The 20,357-nt window shown below is 39.3% G+C and overlaps 2 protein-coding genes across 2 annotated transcripts; both read right to left on the reverse strand.

The window, feature by feature from the left end:
* Positions 1 to 877: 877 nt before the first annotated feature.
* rsl24d1 (ribosomal L24 domain containing 1) lies at positions 878 to 4,199 on the reverse strand. Its single transcript, XM_040026980.1, has 6 exons — positions 4,066 to 4,199; positions 2,878 to 2,991; positions 2,725 to 2,797; positions 1,875 to 1,938; positions 1,623 to 1,708; positions 878 to 1,291 (listed from the first exon to the last, which is right to left on the reverse strand). The coding sequence occupies exons 1-6, from the start codon at positions 4,144 to 4,146 to the stop codon at positions 1,215 to 1,217; spliced, it is 495 nt and encodes a 164-aa protein (XP_039882914.1). The 5' UTR covers positions 4,147 to 4,199; the 3' UTR covers positions 878 to 1,214.
* Positions 4,200 to 6,310: 2,111 nt separating this feature from the next.
* On the reverse strand, positions 6,311 to 20,150 carry LOC120730493 (protogenin B-like). The gene is made up of 19 exons (XM_040026904.1): positions 19,937 to 20,150; positions 19,088 to 19,387; positions 15,845 to 15,989; positions 15,574 to 15,707; positions 15,189 to 15,485; positions 14,815 to 14,974; positions 14,437 to 14,684; positions 13,716 to 13,880; positions 13,199 to 13,504; positions 12,347 to 12,532; positions 10,622 to 10,717; positions 10,159 to 10,345; positions 9,866 to 9,993; positions 9,582 to 9,752; positions 9,025 to 9,207; positions 8,309 to 8,432; positions 8,066 to 8,198; positions 7,876 to 7,971; positions 6,311 to 7,782 (listed from the first exon to the last, which is right to left on the reverse strand). The coding sequence occupies exons 1-19, from the start codon at positions 20,001 to 20,003 to the stop codon at positions 7,405 to 7,407; spliced, it is 3,504 nt and encodes a 1,167-aa protein (XP_039882838.1). The 5' UTR covers positions 20,004 to 20,150; the 3' UTR covers positions 6,311 to 7,404.
* Positions 20,151 to 20,357: the final 207 nt, after the last annotated feature.

The following is a 20,357-nucleotide window of genomic DNA, read 5'->3' on the forward strand; positions in this document are numbered from 1 at the left end:
GTGGTTTTGAAAAGGTGAGAAGGATATTTTCTCTGCACACTTTGGGCCACTTAGTACAAACTGGGCATCATTTAAATACCACAGCCTACTTCACTGCTGCTGCTGGCCATGTCCATCCCTTTACTACAGTGTACTCCCAGTGCACCCATCTTCTTAAGGCTACTTTAAACAAGATAGTGAACTATGTCACAAAGCTCAAATAATCTCAGACTGGTTTCTTGAACATGACAATGAGTTCAAATGACCCCACTTAGGACATCTCAATCCAATCAAACACATTTGGGGCGTGGTGGATCACATCATGGATATGCAGCCACTATGTGATGCCAATTTTGTCAATGCAGCCCAAAATCTGAGCAATGTTTCCAGCAGCTTGTTGAATCCACCTATGAATAATTACATTTGTTTTAAAGATGTGAAGAGCTACATGCTCAAAATGACCATGTGAAGGATATCTGCTCTTCCTGGCATCATAAAGAGCCAAAAGTAGGACTTATATGTACTCTGACCTCATTATTTGAAACTTCCAACATGTTTATTAGGCACAGCCACCATTTTAACAGTATAGTAATAACTGACCCTCACAATTTCTCTGTACAGACAAGTTGTGATTGAATGACTGGCACAGGCCTATAGTTTTTTTCCTGCTGTATAACAGTTACTGCAGATAAGGATTAAATGTTTACATTGTACAATATATACAAGGCCAGCTAATCTCTTATGATGCTCATGCCAAATAATAACCTGCTGAAAAAAGTAACACGGTTTATGGTCTATTAGTCTTCCAAAATTGAATCTATTATTGGCAGCAACTTTAATATTCATTCATGTATTATTTGGTATTATGATCATCTCACAAAATAAAGAGCAGGAGAAATTCCAGAAAAGATGCTTTTTAATATATCGGCAATCTTAATATTTTCAGAACAACTGTAATACATTAGACTTTGCAACAGGGTTAAATCCATTTCTTCACTGCTCCAAATACCACACAGTGAAAACCAAAACAGAACAACTGGGAAAACTGCAGTTAATGGCTGCTGCTTTGCACTAAGGCCTTTATGAAGTCAATACCTTCAAATCTTTCACAGCAATTGAAAGCCAAATGCTTTACTCAGCACAACAACTGCTATTTGCAAACTTAAATTTCCAAACAAATATACAATAAAGTTTTAGGAGAAAAAAAAAAAAAAAACGTAAAAAAAAAAAAAAAATTAATCATCCTCCTCCCGCATGTCCACATCTTCTTGCAACTTCTGCACCATTTTGTCTTCCAACTGTTTGGCTTTTCCTGTAACAGATAGTGCAAACCATGCTGAAATTATCTTTATTAAATGGAAAAGTAACCAACAAATATGTATGATCAGTAACTGCATTTACAATGATTCTAATTGAAGAACCTCCATTCTGAAGAAAGGAAAAGCAAGAATAGTAATCTTATTTCTATTTTATGTGCAGACATTGGTTCATCATCTCTTTTATACCTAAAGAGTGCTGCACCATTGACCCTTACCCTGTTTTGTCTGATAAAGTCACACTTGGCTGTAAGACACTTGTACTAAAATCACTGTCACCAAATTCACTACATGCACAGTCATATGGATAACTTCATGAGTCTTTACCTGCATGTGGTGCTTTGATGAGGTGAATGTTTTTCTTGACTTCGCTGATGGCCTCTTCTTTCTCCAACTCTTTGCCCTTCTTTAATCTACAGAACAGAAACAGAAATGGTTTAAGCAAGGCAAGTGCTTTTATCCCAACCATTAAACATATTTCCCTAATTTGCAGAGATTTTAAAAGTATCATATTTAATATTCAATATTCAAAAATCTGAAGAAAGTCTATTAAAGTATTTTTAAAAAAAAAAAGCTCACCTGTTCATGATAAATCTTGCCTGTCGTTTATGTTTTATTTCGCTCACTTTCTTCATTGCTTCCACTGCAAAAGTTATCAGAACATAAACACATTGCTTAGAATGAGACAATAACCAGAGGTTTATATGAGTGTTACAATCAGAACATCTTGTTATAGAGTGATACTTGAAAAACTAGCCCATGGATTTGTTACTGGTTGTCCTAAAACCTCCCTGAAAGCTTTCAGCTGATCAAAGATGCTGCAGTCAGAGAAGGAACAACTAATGAGACAGATCACATTTCTGCTAGATAAAATGTAAAATATATATATGTACCTATATACAATTTAAAGCCTTTCTACTCACAAAGCTCGATGATACCTTAAAGACCTTAGAGGATTATAATAACCCAATAAAAACTGTACACAGGCTTCAGCTATCAGGCTCCTCTTCTGCCTGGGTTGGGTTTTGCAGGTAGATGCCCCTCTTCCTCTGAGATTAAACTTCAAACTTTTGTTGTTGATAAAGCTTAAAAGTAAGATTAGATCCTATGATCCTGAATAATTGCTGCCAACTATATTACCTATTTTCATGCATCTTTCATTCTTCGTGTGTTTGTATGCTACCATTACCTTTGTTCCTAGTCTGTCTCACAGTTTGTGGTTTCCCTTCTGTTGCCTCTCTACGTGCTTACATGTTATTCCTTTTCTTTCCCCTAACTGGGCCCCCGAGCTGGGTTCTGTATTTGAAACTCTTAACCTTACATTTTTTAAGTGCTCTGAGATTCCTAATGTTGGCATTTAATGGTATACATACAATTAATGTGAACATTTTTGCCCAAAAAGCTTCTAATAAATAAATATATACATTACCTGTCTTATCCCAAAGCTCCCTGTTATATTTAACAGGAATATTTCTGCGTTTCTCAAACTCCAAAGAGTTATCCTGAAAGACAGCAAGTGTGTTGGTTAAGGTTTAGTCAAACAAATGAACGACGAGGTGGTCCTCATTGATGAACAGCTTACCACTGTCAGCTCCTTTCCTGATGCCTTTCTGAATGCTTTGGTCCATCTTGTTTTTCTTGGGTTGCGCTTCTTCTTGAAGTTCTTGTGGCATTTTGATTTGCAGAATCTGAATGTCTGTTTTATTAAAGAGAGACAAACAATTTAGGGATCACCCGATAAGAAAATGTGTGGATATAAACAAGCACATGAGTTAATGATAGAAAGTGAGACATTATCAGCAGTAAAGATATTACATTTGCTGAAAATGTAATGATTGAAATTTCAAGATTGGAAGTGCACTGGCAAAATCAATAGCTGAAATCGGAGAAATGGTTTAAGACGACCTCCAAAAATAACAGGAAAATTATGAATTTACATATACAAACATACATACATACATACATACATACATATATATATATAGGGGATATAGTTGATACTTTACAACTTAAAAATACATTTTCAAAACGTTTACTGCTTGTTATTAGCACTTAAACCTACATTTATTGTACATTATTAAATCCTTTATCTAAGCAGTCTTTTTGACTTCCGGATTTCTCTGTGTACGAAATCAGATACACTGAAGAAGAACTACATTATACATTTTTATCTTTAAGAACAAAGTTATGAAACATTGCTGTAACTGTACTACAGAGTATATATTCACAAATAACCGGAAGACAAGAGACATACGTAAACTAAAAACAAGCAAGTTTAATGACCTATAGCATATTTTCCCTACAAACTAAGATGTTTATAAATACCATTACCGTGGCACAAAAGTCAGGATTATGAGGACCATCAAGTGTTTGTATTAACATTTGTTTACAGCCTACAATTCCAAACTCCTGGTCTCACACTGAAGCATAAGAGGGCGCACTCACTCCATCAGGAAAAGCCGAGGCCCTCCGATTTACACGTCCAGACTCACCCAACAACTTCATGTCCATTAGGTTTGCGAAATAAAGTAATGTGTTTCAAAAAGAGCTTTACTGTCTATTTCTTCTCTTTTCCGTCGCAAATACGATTTACGACTGTTATTTACCGTTTTCCAGCCCTAACTCCCTGCTTTGGACCCACGTGAATGAATCCAGCACGTTATGTTAGCATGCTAGTATTAGCCGTACACTAACGAGCCACCACTATCAGTCAAAACAGGAGCTTCGGTTAAAATTAACAGCATTGTTCGGGCAAAAACCTGCGCCATACCTTACAGTCGTTCCGTACAAACATCACCCCATGTCCGGGGTACACTGGTCCCGAGCAAAAATAACACTTTTCGATGCGCATTTTCGCATCAGGAGTGCTGCGTGTGGCAGCTGACAAAAACAAGACCGTTCCCTCTTCTTCTGCTTCTTTTTGTTGCCTGACATCCAGCAGTTTGGTGTCTTTACCGCCACCTAAAGACGAGACTTGAAACTGCAGTTAGCCTTCAAGAGATCGGAGGTTTTCCCAAGCATCCTAACTAAACTGTGGAAGAAAATATGTATCAAAAATGTAAATAAATAAATAGATTTATAAAATTCCAAAACTAATTTCTGTGTATTAAAAAGTATAAATAAACAATTTCCAGAAACACATTTAACTTAAATCTTTGTACATTTGGTCAAATTTGTCAACACAGCTAGAATTTGGTGGCATTGGATGGAAATGTTTACTAAGAAATGGGTGCCTGTGTGACTGTTTCAAGTGTTTGTACTGTTGTGTTTTAGTATTTCTATTAGTAGTAGTAGTAGTATCCTGAACTTAATACATCTCACAGTCTGACTAATGCACTCTAAAACTAATTTACTACAGATAAAGCTAACACCGAATGCCTTTGCTTCTTTAGTATTTTCTGTAAATTATACAAGATTGTTTTTCATGAAGTCATGCTGTCAGAGAGATAACCTCCCTTCGGTATACAGCGGAGTCCATGGGGAACCAAGTGATTCTTAGGTGACTTGGGCATCCCTCCACAATTACGCTTGACAGTTGGCATGAGGCGTTTGCACTGATATGCTGTGTTTGATTTTCTCCAAACATAGCCAAACACCCCGACTATGGTCTTGTGCAAAGAATATTGATGAAGAAGTCTTGCATTTTGTTCAGATGAAACTTTACAAGTTACGTTGCCATGTTCTTCTTTTAAAGAGATGAAGCTGGCAACTCTTCATAACAAGCCACATGTTCAGTATTTTTCATGAACTTTAACATGCTAAGTCCTGCAGAGTCTGAGATGTAGCTCTTGTGTCTTTTTGCAGTTTCTCAGAGGATTGCACAGTCTGACCTTGAGGTAAATTTGTTAGAACATTGCACTACTGGGAAGACTGCCAACCATCTTGAACATTCTCCAGTTGTGAGTAATCTTCCTCACTGAATAATTATGGACTTATAAATTGTTTGGTAATGGCCCTATAACCCTTTCTAAATTGATAGGCAGCAGCAGTTTTTTCTTAAAGTTCATTGTTGATTACTTTGCGCTTTGTCATTGTTCATACATACTTGAATACTGCTAAAACCTCTACTTTTATAGAGGCACAAGATCAAAAATGAAAACCTAAGTGGTCCTAGCAAACCTCATATGAGCTTTTAAAAAAAAAAAGAAAAAAGAAAAAAAAGAAACTGAAACAAGTGCAACACATTTTTTCCAAGAATTTTATTATCATCATCATCATCATCTACTAGTGTGATCATCTTGAGAGTATCAAAAAAGGCTTTTTGGAACATTTTAACACATTAAATTCTTTGTTGTGTTGCTCTCTTTGGATCAAACATGTAATTTGGTATTTAAAAGCAGAAATATTTCAAAAAACAAAACATAACTTAAATAATAACAAATACATCTACACCCTAAAATCTACACTCTGAACCTGAATGAAGTCTGCAAAATTATCAGTGGCTTACAACGCAATCTTTCATATTAAAGCATTTCACAGAGAAACTTTAAACTGACCGTAATTTGCAAAATGTCACATTAAAATTAGGAAATGTTTTTCTTGACATTATTATAAAATGGGTCATCTAAACTATTTAAACATATTACTCAGGTAAAAACATTTTTTGGTGATAAGCACTGTTTTTTGACATCTCAAGCTTAAAACAAAACAAAACAGAAAAACCCTATGTAAAATGCCTTTTCAGCAACCAAACCCACAGATATTATCACATTTAAATGCAAATAATGTATATAATGTAAATGAAAACCAAAGAAAATTACTAAATAATACACATCAATATTCTTTGGTTAGCATCATTTGTTTTAGAAAGGTATCAAAATTTGATTATGTTGCTCTTCACACATAGGGTTTCCATTATGATAGTCAAAATCCTTCATTGTCGCACCTGGACAGGAAACATTATGGAGAGAGAAAGAGAAGTCTTTCCCGTACGGCAATATTTGTGAAAGGTGACAGATGATTCTCTGAAAAATATAAACCTCATCATCTGTCACTGGGACGCTGGATCTTTGGTCTTGGCATCAACATTTTCGTACCAAGGATCGACTGAATAAAAGAAAAAAGGCTGTACCCATCTGAGGAAGCAGACAACTCTTTGGATAATAGCATCGGCATCACCGCTGCACTCAGCAATGGTCTAGAAGGCAAATGAAACAAGCCCCGGAGACTCGTGCTAAAGCTTTCACCAGAATAAAGCATTAATAAAATTTACAAAGAGGAAAATCAGCGTTCTAAAGGGAAATTTACATCACTGGCACAAGAAAAATTTGGGCAAGTACACCCTTAATGTAAATCTACTAAGTTTTTGGCCGCCTTAGAATATCTTCTGTAGTATCAAAAACTCTTTGGGTATAACTTTTCCCGTCTTTGGATGTCATCATCTAAAGTACGCAAAGCCCTTTGACGTTAAGGCATTATTAAAGCTTGAAGTTCAGTGCACTGGAAACGCCAAACAATACTGTTTGATAAAGCTCTACAAGGTTTGAAAAAAAACTGAATGCACTTTTCATCTTCACAACATACAGGATTCAAAGACAAACAACATGTAACGAAAGCCCTTTCAACCATAAAAACAAAAACTACGCGATAACTTTCGAACACGGTAACAAGACGTGGCAATGAAGTGTTTTCACTTTGTCCCCTGAGTCAGAGATAATACTGCACAATAGGTGGTTAAAAACAAAAGGAGGTAGTAATGTATATAAAGAATAGAACACTGAGGTAGATAATCAGTCTAAAAAGGCTCAACTACATCCTCCGCTCCAGTGGAAAGTAGTTAAATATAATGAAAATGCACCGCAGTACATTTCTGACATTCTCTTTTTTGACATTCATCGTGGGTGAGTTTTGGTTTAGGACAGACCATGCCAAACACAGAAATACAGGTAGGAAGTTGTTTTTAAAAAATGGAAATAAAAATGTTAGGACAAATGTTCATACAAAATCCTGAGGTAAGGCCAAAGCAAACGCACACATCTTCCTTTGCAGCAGCAGGATTCCTGATCCCTCGTTTCCCAGGAGATATCTAAAGGGCTTCCACTCGGGAAGCGGATGAGGTAGAAGTGGCATGACTCTGGCTGTTGGGAGAGCAGATGCAGGCCTGATGATGTTAGCAGCTGGCTGCTTGACAAGTACTGGAGACCACATGAGCCTCTGAGATGCCGCGAAGCAAGGAAGCATCAACCTCTTTTTCCACTTTGAACGACTGCTTCAGCTCCAAGACTGCGATGCTGTCGTCTGGCCCTAAAGATTCAGGCCTAGAGCTTCGGCTGCTCGACGGGCTGCTCATCTCTTCGTTGCTTTCTTCGTTGGAGTAGTGTCCAGAGTCACCCGTCTCTTGGCTGCCCTCACTGGTGTGAGAGCTCTCTGAGCGAAGAGGTCCATAGATGATCTCCCGTGATGAAGGCGGCAAGGGCGCTGAGCCGAGATGCTCCTCGTATCTCAGAACAGTTTTGCCAGCTTCGTACAAGCTGGCTCTGGTTTCGATCTGAAGATGAGGACAAAATTAAATTAAGATTCAAAAAGAAAAATCTATTTGTGGAAAAAGCTGAGTAAGCAAAAACAATGCCACATCACTTACATCGCTGTCAGCTGGATTTCTGATTTCTCTGTTGAAAAGCAGCCACTTCTTGCTGCTGACTGGACCCGTACCATTTATGATGATACTAGATCCACCCTGTAAAAATGAGAGAACGTATGGAAACTACATGAGTGTGTTTTCTCAACAGACATGTAATCACGAGAACCCTATTTACTGTTCCGTTTCTCACCTTAGCATCTATGAAGTGATCACTCATCATGGGTATAAGGGCCTCAATATTCTCCGAATGCCGTTCACTGGGAAAACCAGAACGTGGACCTTCAGGAGCTCCTACAGCAATGACTTTATGACTGGAAGATTTTCTATTAGTTAAACAAATGACAATAAATATATAAATATCAGAAAGAATGCTTATGCTTTATTATATGATTCCAAGTATTTTTTCATCATTTAAAATACAGATAATCAGTACCTTTGTTTCCCCTTACTGATCAGAATCAAAGCACATGTAATTATACAGGTCAAAGCGATGCTCACACCAACGATGATCCCCGTCATAGACCTCTGGTCTATGTGGTAGAGACCATCAGAGAATACTGGAAGATAAATAGAGAACAATTAAAGATCTGCTATATTACAGGATTAACTTAAAATACATCTAAGAGACGGAAAGCAGCCGTACCCGTTTATTATTATTCTATTCAAACTCCTGTTAAACAAACCTGCATGTTTGTGGTTCACCGTCAATACTGCATGCAGTACTTGAAGTGAAGTCCACCAGGCATTTATTAGAAAAACACTTATATTCCCCCCTTAAATATCAAAATACACTGGACTGGATGATATGGGACAGACCTTTGCCCAGACCTCTGTAAACTCTTTCCTGTCAAATTTATGGGATCAGTCACTTGTTTCGAGTCTTACTGAATAAAACATTATGTGCATTTTGGAAGTTCTTTGGAAGTGAGATACATCCCACAGTTTTTGTTTTTGCTTCATCTCACTCTTTTAGTAGTTTTTGTCAACAAAAGGAATGTCCATTCAATAAAAATGAACTGAAATTAAACCTAAAGACACAATCCTAACAACACAACCTGAGAATTACCACATGGGATTTTCAGTCCATTTCATTTCAGACATAGAAATGCAATGCCTTAGAAACCAAAGCCAGATAAAAGCATGTCTGACCTGTACTATCTGGAAACCAGTCAGAGTGTCTGGGATTTTTGCTTCGGTGGACGTTTCCTCGCTTCGGTGCCAGCTCCACGATCTCAGAGAAAGGACCTTCACCCACCTCACTGGAGGCAGCTATTTTTACAAGGTAGACATTTCCTGGCTCCAGCTTCTCCAGCAAGGCCATCGTATGACTCCCTATAAATGACAGCACAATCACACAGTAGAGATTAGATCATGGCTGAGAGGTACAGAACTAGAACACCAGAAGATCCAATTTGTCCAACTTTGCTTTGCAAAATATTTCAGACACAAACGAGGAGATCATAAATTTGGGAGTTTTCATTGTATGTTTTAATTAAGTATGGAGGCAAAGAGAACATCATCATATGCAATTAAGAGGTAAAGTATACCAGAAGGAGGAGGTAAACTGGGTGTGAAACATTTTTTCACACTCAGTTTTAGTTTAATTTGATTTAACTACAATAACCTTGGCTGGATCATTCAATCCCCCAAAGAATTATTCTGAAAAACTTATTTAACACATTATAAAAACAAAGTAAACTACTTGCCCTCTCTCTGGACTTTTTGCCAGTGTCCAGCAATCCAGTCTTTTTGTGAAGCATACAGGATGGTATAGCGTGTAATCACCACGTTGGACTCAGTGGGCTCCCTCCAGGACACCAGAGCGGTGTCTTCCTCAATCAGAGTTACTCGCACTCCTGCGGGAGGTTGGCTTGGTGCTAGGCACACAGAACACAGAACAACTCTGAGTACATTGGTGAAAAATATGCAATGAAATGATCAGAAAGAAACACATTTACAGTAAAATGACATTGCACTAATAGTTTGTTACCTGCTGGGAGGGTTTGATGGTAAACTACAGAACTCCAGGGACTCGACATCTGGTCCACATGAAGGCGCACCACAAACTCATAACGAGTGTTTGGATCCAACTTCTGAACTGTCACACTTTGCTTCGTACTGCAGAGAAACAAGATTCCCACATCATGGCAATTTGGCAGGAAATAGCCCAGAATACATTCTCACAAATTACATGAAATACAAGATGTGAATTATTAAAGGGATGTACTCATCAAACCAAACTAAAAGCAGGCTTCAATTCTCATGCCTTTGGGAGGTTCTTACGTTTGCAGGTAGCGTATTGCAAAGACGTTGTGAGTGCCCACAGGTGTACAGCGGACTGTATAACTGACAGCCTTGCCAGAGGGGAAAGGAGAATGACTCCAGCGCAGGGACACTGCAGATGAATTGCCGTCCAAAACAGTGACTTGATTTGGAGGTGGAGGAGCTGCTGCAAGTTGGTCTCTAGCCGCTAAAGGAGGAAAGAACATGAATCTTTTTTTTTTTTTTTAAATTTACAGGCAAAGTTTGTATTTCATTTTTAGTGTCAGCCATGAAAGCACTGAAGTCATTTACTATAAATACACTATATTGTACAAGACCATCATCAGAAGACCAAACTGAATGAATGAAAACACAAAGAAATTATTCATCTAAGGTTTGTGTGTTGACAAGATTTTCAGATAAAGGTTTGGGTTTGCTGCAAAAGAGCAGTCTTTGGGAATGGATGATTTACACCAATACTTACACACACATCCTGGGGTACTGATAGTCTGGTCTCTCTGATGACCATCTGCAACTTTGCTGACAGCCAGAATCTTGACGTGATACTTTTTCCGTGGATCTGGAAAGATAATATTCAGATTTTAGCCATTTTAATGGACATTTTGCTAGAATAAAAACATTTAATAATTAAAAATATTGTCTAGCAAAGCTGAAGGCTGAGAGATCATGGTGGTGAGAGGGGGACATAAGGACAATTAGCTGCAGGAGGGTAACTGCTGGTCTTAACTGGCCATCACCCATGTATGGACAATACTTGGCCTCCTGAGTCACCCCAACCTTTCATTTGTCTCGTGGTGTCATGTGTAACGACCATGAGAAAGCTCAACCAGGCCCAAGCCAATGTAAATAAGGTGACACGCTCAAATCTCCAGCATGAATGTTGTCACTCCATGATTCTGCACTTAACTGACTTTACAACTATGAAGCTCTGACACCACTTCAATATACAATACAAATTACTGATGTCCACAGAAATAAACAAAGGTGGATGAGGTAAAATATTTGAATAAGACATTCAGGACAGCCACAAAAAAAAAAAAAAAAATCTGAAGTAAACAAGACCTCTAAGGTCTGAACTTTTCATTTAAAAATATTCTTTCACATTGTATATTTTAACTTGAGAAACTACCATTTTTCCTCAGCACCTAAATCAGGATGCTTTTAGGGAGCGTTAAAATTTGTAATGCCTCTGGAGTGAAAGGTCATCCTTTGGGTATTGACCAGTGAAGGCAATATGTCCAGGCCTGTTGTGGGGGCTGGGGTAGGGGCAGCGTTCAGCTGCTGGGATTGTGGGCCCATGGGACAGGAGGGGGGTTTGACTGGGGTCACCGGGTCAGACCAAGAACAGAAAGAATCCAGGAGCAGGACTGTGGGATAGGAGGTGGGCCTCTTTTGTTATTTTCTATCGCTTTTGTGTTACAGCTTTAAACTTGGAGCAACAAAAGAAGTTCAGCGATATTGTGAAATATCAGACTAATAGCCACTTGTGATTTTTTTTAACTTAAATAATACTGAAGACTTTTGGATTTTTAGACAGGTTAGTAACACAAATAGATTTCCAAACAGAAACATGCAAACTTCTCCTGTTTCAGCTTATTTAGGACTTAGAAATCAAACTGTGCTCAAAGACTAATTCATAAATATAATTTTTTTTTTTTTTTTTTTTTTTTTTTTAAATCTGTAGATTATTTAAATGGACATCAGAGACAACTGGTGGGGGTAGGGTACTAATCCAAGTGTGCTGTCCCATGGCTAGAGGTCAGTGGCTTGCTCTGGTCTTTGTTCATGTGCACTAGTGTCCATCTGAAAAAAGGGTAGTGGCCAGGGTCTTACATGCCACGTCTGGCCCTGGACAAAACACAATGGCTAAGCATAATTATGCAAGGCCCGAGATGGCTAGTAGTGGTGGGAGGGACATCTGGAACCTGACCTCTAAACCTGGGAGCCTCGTACTCCAGCCTGACTGGAGAGTACTGCTGGTTAGGCAGGAGGGGTCAGCACATATTGATCAGGATAGGGGGTGGAAATGCAAATGCAGAAGCCGACTGCCCATCGAATTAAATTTGAGTGATGCAAAAATGGCCCATCACTCTCTGCTGTCTCCTGTCCAAAGCACAGGTGCAGATAAAGGAAATTCACTAATCGTAAACATTTTTTTAATTTACTCCTGGGTTCTAGGCACACTCACCAAGGCCACCAATCGTGTACGTATTGGTTTGAGCCTGCAGCTGGATGTCGGGCTGCTCTGGTTGTCCTTCCTCATGGTAACACAGACGATAGCCCTGAATAGCCACAGATTCAAGGGAGCTTTGCCAGCGTGCCACAATGGAGGTGCAGTTTAAAGCTTCAAGTTGAAGAATAGGGGCTGAAGGCACTAAGAAGGCAGCAGAGAGAGCACTCATGAGAATTATGAGACTACTGACATAACAGAAAACAAAAATAACAACAGGACAGCCAAAGAATGGATTGACACTGCAGTCAAACCAAGAATTCCCTTTTGGTTTTAGTGTTTTACAACAATGTGTAAATATAAAGCTAAAATTCAGCTCTGGTGGAAAAAAAACAACCTCCCCAGCACATCAGGCTATGAAAATAGGATATTCTTTCCCCCACATAGATGCCTGAGGCCCTCTCTTTATGACCCGTGACTGAGGCCAATCTAGCATCACTGACAGCAAAGGGCAAAGGTTTCTGAGTAACCAACACAAAGACTGTGGGACAATGCTAAAACAGCAAACTCCAGTCATATGCTAGCCACTCTGCATGAACTCTAGTGTCCTGGTTTTCAAAGAGCAGCCAAACAGCGATGCGACAAAAGAAAAAAGGTTCTGCTAGTTACACGTTTAAACACCATCTGATTTCACTTTGCTGTAGAATTTACTAATTTGCTTTTTAAATTTAATTTATTTTTATACTGCATGAAAACAGGAATAAACTAGAATCACAATCATGTGATGAGCCTGCAGAGACTTTTTTTTTTGTTTTTTTTAAAGCAGCTAAATGTATGTTTTTTTTCTTTATCAGACTTCTGCTGGTTTACCTTTGTTGCTGGAGGTCTTCGGCGTACGGTGTGATGTCCATGCTGAGGGCTCACACCAACCCACTCGGGTGGCTGCGGCCATGCGGAGCAGGTAGATGGTGTCAGGCTGCAGCCCCTCCAGCAGGTATTCAGTGCTGTTCTGCAGTAGCTCTACAGATGTGACGGTGCTGTCTGCAGCTGTGCGATAAGAGAGTCTATATGCAGACACACGACCGCGGCTCACCTTGGCTGGCAGTGGCTGCCAGCTCACCTGGATGTCTGTTGTGCTCTGGCTGGTCAGGCTCAGCTCCGGAGTACGAAGAGGCACTGCAGAAAAAAAAAAATTGGATATAGAAGATGTATTAAAAACTAGAGATTTTTCTACTTATTATTTAAATCAACCAAATTTTCTTAATAAAAATCTGATTCATAACACTACAATCTTGCTAATTTCCTTTCAAAACATGCTTTGCATACAAGCTAGCTTAACTACCAAAATGATTTACTGCGAGGAATGTTGGAAGCACTTCAAGCTTACCATCCTCCAGGGTATGTTGACTGACTTGGTCTGACATTCGACTGGCTCCCATTGGCATATAAGCTACAATGTAAAAGCTGTAGTTTCGAGCTGGCTCCAGGTCATCGATGATGTAACTGGTAGTGTCGTTGCCAATGACAACTTGGTATTCTTCGTTGTTTAGCCCTGGAAAAAAAAAATTAATTAGGGTAAGATTATCCACAAGAGAGTGAAAAAAATAAAGCGAGTTTAACTTGGTAGTTAAGTGTGCGTCCTATAAACAATCAGTGCTTGGAAAGAAAAGTTTCTGAATTCTCTTTTTTTGTGTAAACGTGTAATGAAAATGATAAACATACAATTGATTCCAGCCAGCATAAAATAAACCCAGTTTAACATCTAAAAGACATGATTTATTGGAGGAACTCAGCTATTACTTTAATGGTTAAAGTGAATACAATCTTACAACTTTATTTTGCAAAATTGTGATTTTTTTTTAAAGCTCGCTGTCCCTTTAAGTCTGAGCAGAATGAGCTAGGGAGTGGACAAAGGGCTGACTAAGCCTGTTGTTATTTAAGTGAAGTTGCCTTGACCCCTGTGCTGTGCAGCAGCAACAGATGGCCTTCACCAAGGAAAGTTGATCATGTGAGAGTGTGATGCAGCATAAAGATGTAGACCCGTCAGCCTTTTAAGGCCCAAATTATAAGAACAATCAAATAAACCATCTTTTTCCTCTCTGTCTCACCTTCAGCCTTCATATAATGGACAGAGTAGGCAATGACTTTGTCCGTATTGTACAAAGGTCTCTCCCAAGCCAGTAAGATAGCAGAGCTTGAGATGGTCTCAGCATGGATATTTCTCGGAGCACTGGGCCTGTCCTCGGACATGACAACAATAAGGCGAGCCAAGGATAGCACAGATCCCTGTTCATTCTCTGCCACACACTGATAGATGGCATCATCCTCAGGAATGATCTGCGTAATCACCAGTTTACTATGAAACAAAAGAAAAAAGGAAAAAGAAAAATCAGCAAAGCCAAAGAAGACAGCTTATTTAAGCAGGTTTGTCTTTCATAATGTTTAATTAAATTTAAGCGTGCCCAAATCTCCCGTCTATACTTTACCTGTTGTACATCTTAATCCTCCCATTTAAGTGAACTTGTTCTCCATTCTTCAGCCAGGTGATGCGAGGTGTGGGTACTCCCTCTGCTTGGCACATGAACCGGGCAGTGCCTGCCCTCGGACGGGTCTGGCTCTCAGGTTTCTCAACTATTTTTGGTGGCACTGAAACAACAGCATAACAGAAGAGCTAATAGTTACCTTTTATTAAGCCATGGAGTTCTAACTGTGTGGCATCTTGCACCTAACACGTTTGTTACTTGGATGTATAAACATTTGCAAAACCTTTAGTTATGAGTCTGTATACTGAATATAAGAACCAGGCCAAAGATGTGATCTGAAGACATCTGTGGCGTAATCATCAAACACTGATCATTACCCAATACTGTGAGGTTGGCTGCAGCAGTGGTGTGGTTGCGGGTTCCAGGGGTGGTGGCCCTGCAAACGTAGACTCCGCTGTGCTTGGTACTGACATCAGTAATAACCAGGTTTCCATTGCCCAACACTTTGGCATTGTACACATCAATGGGTTTACTGTCAGCACGGCTCCAAGAGATGATGGGCCGGGGATTGCCTGTGGCCACACACTCCAACACCACCGTTTGGTGAAGAGAAACGGTCACATTTTGAGGTCCAGCAATGATTCTGGGTCTCTGACGTAGTTTAGGGCCTGCATCTTCACAAGAAAATGTAAACAAAAAAAAGTCAGGGAATGACAGTGCTTAACATTCATTCGTAAAATGCAGTCAGTGCAATTAATTTACCTAGGTTGACTGTCAGTGTGGCCTCTCGACTCTTCAACACACTACCGATGTTAGTTGCCACACATTGATAGTGTCCGGCATCCTCCAGTTGTACATTGTGAATCTGAAGAACTCCGTTTGGCAAAACAGTTATTCTGAAAACATACAAAACATACAGTCTGGGTCAAACTAGAACGCTCATGTGAAACCCAACAGAAGATGGAGCTGTAGGCTAAAAAATAAACTGATAAAAATGTGCCTAAATAAGTTATAATTATGTTTCTGCAGTTACCTGTCTGTCTGCAGTGGCAGTGTCCTTTGGTTTAGCTCCCAGGTTATGGTAGCAGGTGGGCTTGAGATGACTGCACAGGAGAATCGTGCCACAGAGCCCACAGTCACCACAACAGGCACAGGATGCAACACAAACTCTGAGATACCTGTGAAAAAAAATTAAAAAATCAATTTCAACTAATTAATTTGTTTTAGTACCAGATGAATATAATGCATTTCTTTTGGTAAAATATACATTATGTATGCAATGCCCTGACTTTGATGAATGGTAATTGATTAGATGAAAGGTACTGATTTTATTTTTGTGCAGATGAGCTATGAGGTCCTCTTCTGACCAGCTGGCCTAATCAATGGATCAGTCCAACAATGACACTGAATGATGCATTATTATATATGAAAAGTAATCAATTCACTTCACATAAAAAAAACCCCAAAAAAACAAAACTGTAAACAAAAGTAGACATGAGAAATGTCGAACAATGCTGAACTATAACGCTGTGGTTATTTTTTGCACACACATGCAACAATTAGCTTTTCTTACACATATTTTAGTCATTTAAATCGACTTTAAAATTACAAAAACAGTGCACTCTTTATTTATGCACTTCCGAAACGTGTTTTAATAGCCACCACAAATAAACAACCACCAATCTGCATTTAACTGAAGGCTACAAGATATGAGATCAATGATCTTCATTTATTAAGGTGATAACCATCTCCCTGCCCCCTCACTCACAGGAAGGAAGTCAATATCATGTTAAAGGAAATCAATGCTCTGTTTACCCACTAAAACTTCCACATTCAGATTCTGGGATTTAGAACATCAATAATTGAAGAGCAATGCTTCAATTTAAACTCTCGTCTCATCAGTATCAAACAAATAAAACTTTGATTCTGTATCTGTGAGGCGAATTAAAGACTGCTTTTTGAATGGATTTGGGAATTGTTCCTCTGAACTTGCAATAAGGGGTTGGTTTAAGGTTAATGTACAACGGCAAAATATCACAAAAATAAATACACTTATTTAGTCGCCAATCATTTGTCTTATTGTAAAGTCTGTTACTAGCCACATGCTCCCATTTCTGACACCAAGACAAGCTGGTGGACATCCTGAAAACACACACAGCGTCTGGTAGGACGTTAACAATACGATGCTGACCACCTGGTTTTGCTCTTGTAGATGGAGGGTGTGGCCAATCTGCTAATATGGTCACCTCTGTTGTAGACTGCAGATCAATGTCTAGGTCAAACAACAGAAAGGTCTCTCCAAAGAGGTCAAAGTGCACTGCAACCCAGTGTCAATTCCATTTTAGCCCAAACTGGCCAGATCGAAGCCAGTTTACTATTGGTCAACCAAAGAGACCTGGTGATTCAAATGTGGGGGTTTTTTTTTCCTCCCCCAAATGAGATACTTGTAATGATCTGAACTATTGTGAATAGATTTTATATACATATCAAAGGGCAGGCCAAAATTTAAAGCCACACCTGTGTTCATATTTGCAAAAGAAATAGTTTCTATGGCCAGCTGGAATATAATCAGATCTTCTGATTGTCAGATGAAGGCACAAAAGTGTGAGAAAACCTAGCTGGCCTTTGCAGCTGTTTCTCCCAACACTTTTATTCCTCTTACATGGTTTGTGTGGTTTTCCCTGCAATTAACTGATGAGTTTTACCAACTTAGAAATGCCATCTTCCTTAAAAAAAAAATGTAAGCATTTTTGTGTACTAATGTAGTAAATTTCAACTCCATTCATAATTTTTTGTGGCACACCATTTGGAATCAACTGTTGTAAGCAATGTTCAGAAAAACGTGATTTCTGACATCTTTCCAGTTCTTGGATTTGTTAAAATTGGGGACTTGACTTGGTGAAAGAAATAACCTTAAAAATGCCTCCTTTTATGTGGAGGATGAGGCTCAATCACTCACATGACAAACTGGCCTTTCTTTAACAAAAGCGCTGTGCTTGACAGGGCAACAGAGAGGCTGATCCAGTGAAAGGGCTGGGCAGAAGAACAGCAGGCCGACCCAGCTAAAGCAGGCCTGTGACATCACAAAGCCTTTCCCCAGCTGACCCCTGACCCCAGGACCTCTGGACAGAAGGGGAGCACAGAGGAGCCCCATCCTCCACTCCCCTGCCTGCAGCTGACCAAAAACCTTTAACCCTTTCACAGACAATGGCTGAATCCCAAACCAAACTTGACTTTGGAATATTTTTAAGTGGTCAACTTCTAGAAATTCTTATTAAATAGAAAACAACTGCAAACAGTGCATTTTGGTGGAAAGTCGACAGTGGGGATGGATTTATTCAAACATAAAAAAACTTTTGTTTTCCTCCATCAAATGTCCAGTGACAGGAACATGCACTAGCTTCTGTTTGCTAACCCATCAGGTTTACGTGTAGATGCCTCTCTAAATGTCCGTACTGGGCAAATAAATTGTAAAACATTTTTTATTGCTTTGAATCTCATCTTCTTGGATTGAAGTTGTAGTTTTTTTTCTAATGCTGAGTATTAATGCTAATCTCTATAACCCCAGTGCCCTCTCAGTATATTGCAGAGGCCAGTACTAGTTTCCATGACACCCGTCACGGGATATCCCCTTCTAAGAACTATGAAAAGTGTCCATGGTAGACCAGGCCCATTGTATAGACACAGCTGTCCTGGCCACTGATATGTGGACAAATAAATGCCCCAGAATCAGGCCTTTTCTTCTGGATCAGCCAGGGGCACTCCAAACAAAGGCTTAAAGGCAAATGCTTTTCAGAGATTCCTTGGGGTAGCAGACCATCCGTCAATTACACACCACTATAGTCCACTCATATTTAAAGAAAGGAACTGATAATACCTTACTTTTGGCACTATTTATAGGATACATACCATAAAATGTGTGAGTGATACTTAGTCAAAATACAGAAAACCTGGTCTGCTTGATTATGGAGTATTTATGAACCTTTAGATTTACCCCCTATCTACATTTAGTGGTCTTTTAGTGATTTTAACACTGGACTAGCAGTTTTTAATTCTGACACAGAAGCTTGTGTTTCAGAGGATCTTCCCAGGAAAATAAAAGCAGAGGGACTGAGGTACATCTGCCTCTCCTTTCCAGGTTTGTTGTCCATGAACTTGCCATTGTGATTTTTGCATGCTGACAACACCACAAAGTCAATACCACCAGCAAGTCTAACCAGTCATCACACTGATCAATGGAAGAAAGGAAGAAAGTCCAAGTTAGATCCATACTCACTTGCGATAGTCAAACGTGATCTTTGGCTTAAGATAGCTCCAAATTTGTTTTGGGAGAGGCACTGGTAGAATCCTTCATCTGAATCCTCCTTGGTATGCTTTATCTTTGGTATGTACAAGGAGCCATTTGGCAGGAAGTGTATGTGCTCACTTTCTGCCAGCTTAACCCCATTCCTCAGCCACTTGATAGTGACTGGAGGCTGTCCATGGGCCTGACAGTCCAATACAGCAGGGTCCTTTGGTAATACAGTAACATCACTGGGCTCTGTGATGAAGGACAACTCGCTAAAACATGAAACACCTACAGGGAAAGAGAGGCTGCATTATTAAGAAGAGAAGAAGACTAAAGCAGGTGATATTTACTCTATAACCTGTCAGAAAAACCTCACTGATTACAGGATTATTTTTATTTTAAAGACCATCCAGCATTATGTAGTTGACATACATGTATTTTCTCAACATAACAAACTCTATAAAAAGCAGATGCAAGTCTTAATGTTAATATTTAACGTGTTAGGACAATTTATAATTGGGAAACAATGATGTGAAAATAGTATCTGACGTGAAAGCTGAAGGTCCCAAGAGACGGAGCTTTATCGCCTTAAAGTTAAACGTTTAGCGACATGCCATCTTATCTTATCTCATCTCATTCAACGTGGAACAAAAAGCAAAGCTATGTTCAAATAATAGAGCAAAATAGTTTGTTTCAAAGAAGAACGGCTGTAGGCAATATAAGCGTAATGTACAATCAACGGTAGAGGTGTGTGGACAGAAAAGGTCAAGCACCGCTAAAAGTTAGCTCATTCACAACCATAATATCAATAATGTAAAAAAACAAACAAACACTTACTTGATAAAGGAAGACACAAAACAAAAAGCAACCAGTGCCGGAAAAATTTCATCTTAAAATGTGCCATTTATCCAGAGTGCTCTGTCATTTTTCCCCCACCGAGCGAACGCTGCTCCTCTCCGTGATGCTCTCAAATCCCCAATGAGGCTTCTGCCAGCAGAATAGCACCAGCGGCTCTACTGGGGTACCGGGGAGAGGGGGCCCCACCCCGCCCTCTAACGCATGCGCACATAATAAACGAGCGTAAAAGTGAAGTCAGATGACCACGTGCTCCTTGGAAAGTCTCACAAGATGACAATCTCTAATTATTATTATTTTTAACTAAATACTTTTTATTTATAACACCTACACAGTGGTCTAGCCCCGAGGTTTCACACATACAGACAGCTCGTCCCACTGGCTGGCTTTGCAAAGTGTGAAA

Source organism: Simochromis diagramma, unplaced genomic scaffold (assembly GCF_900408965.1).
Source record: "Simochromis diagramma unplaced genomic scaffold, fSimDia1.1 OVJJ01000293.1, whole genome shotgun sequence".
Lineage (NCBI taxonomy): Eukaryota > Metazoa > Chordata > Actinopteri > Cichliformes > Cichlidae > Simochromis > Simochromis diagramma.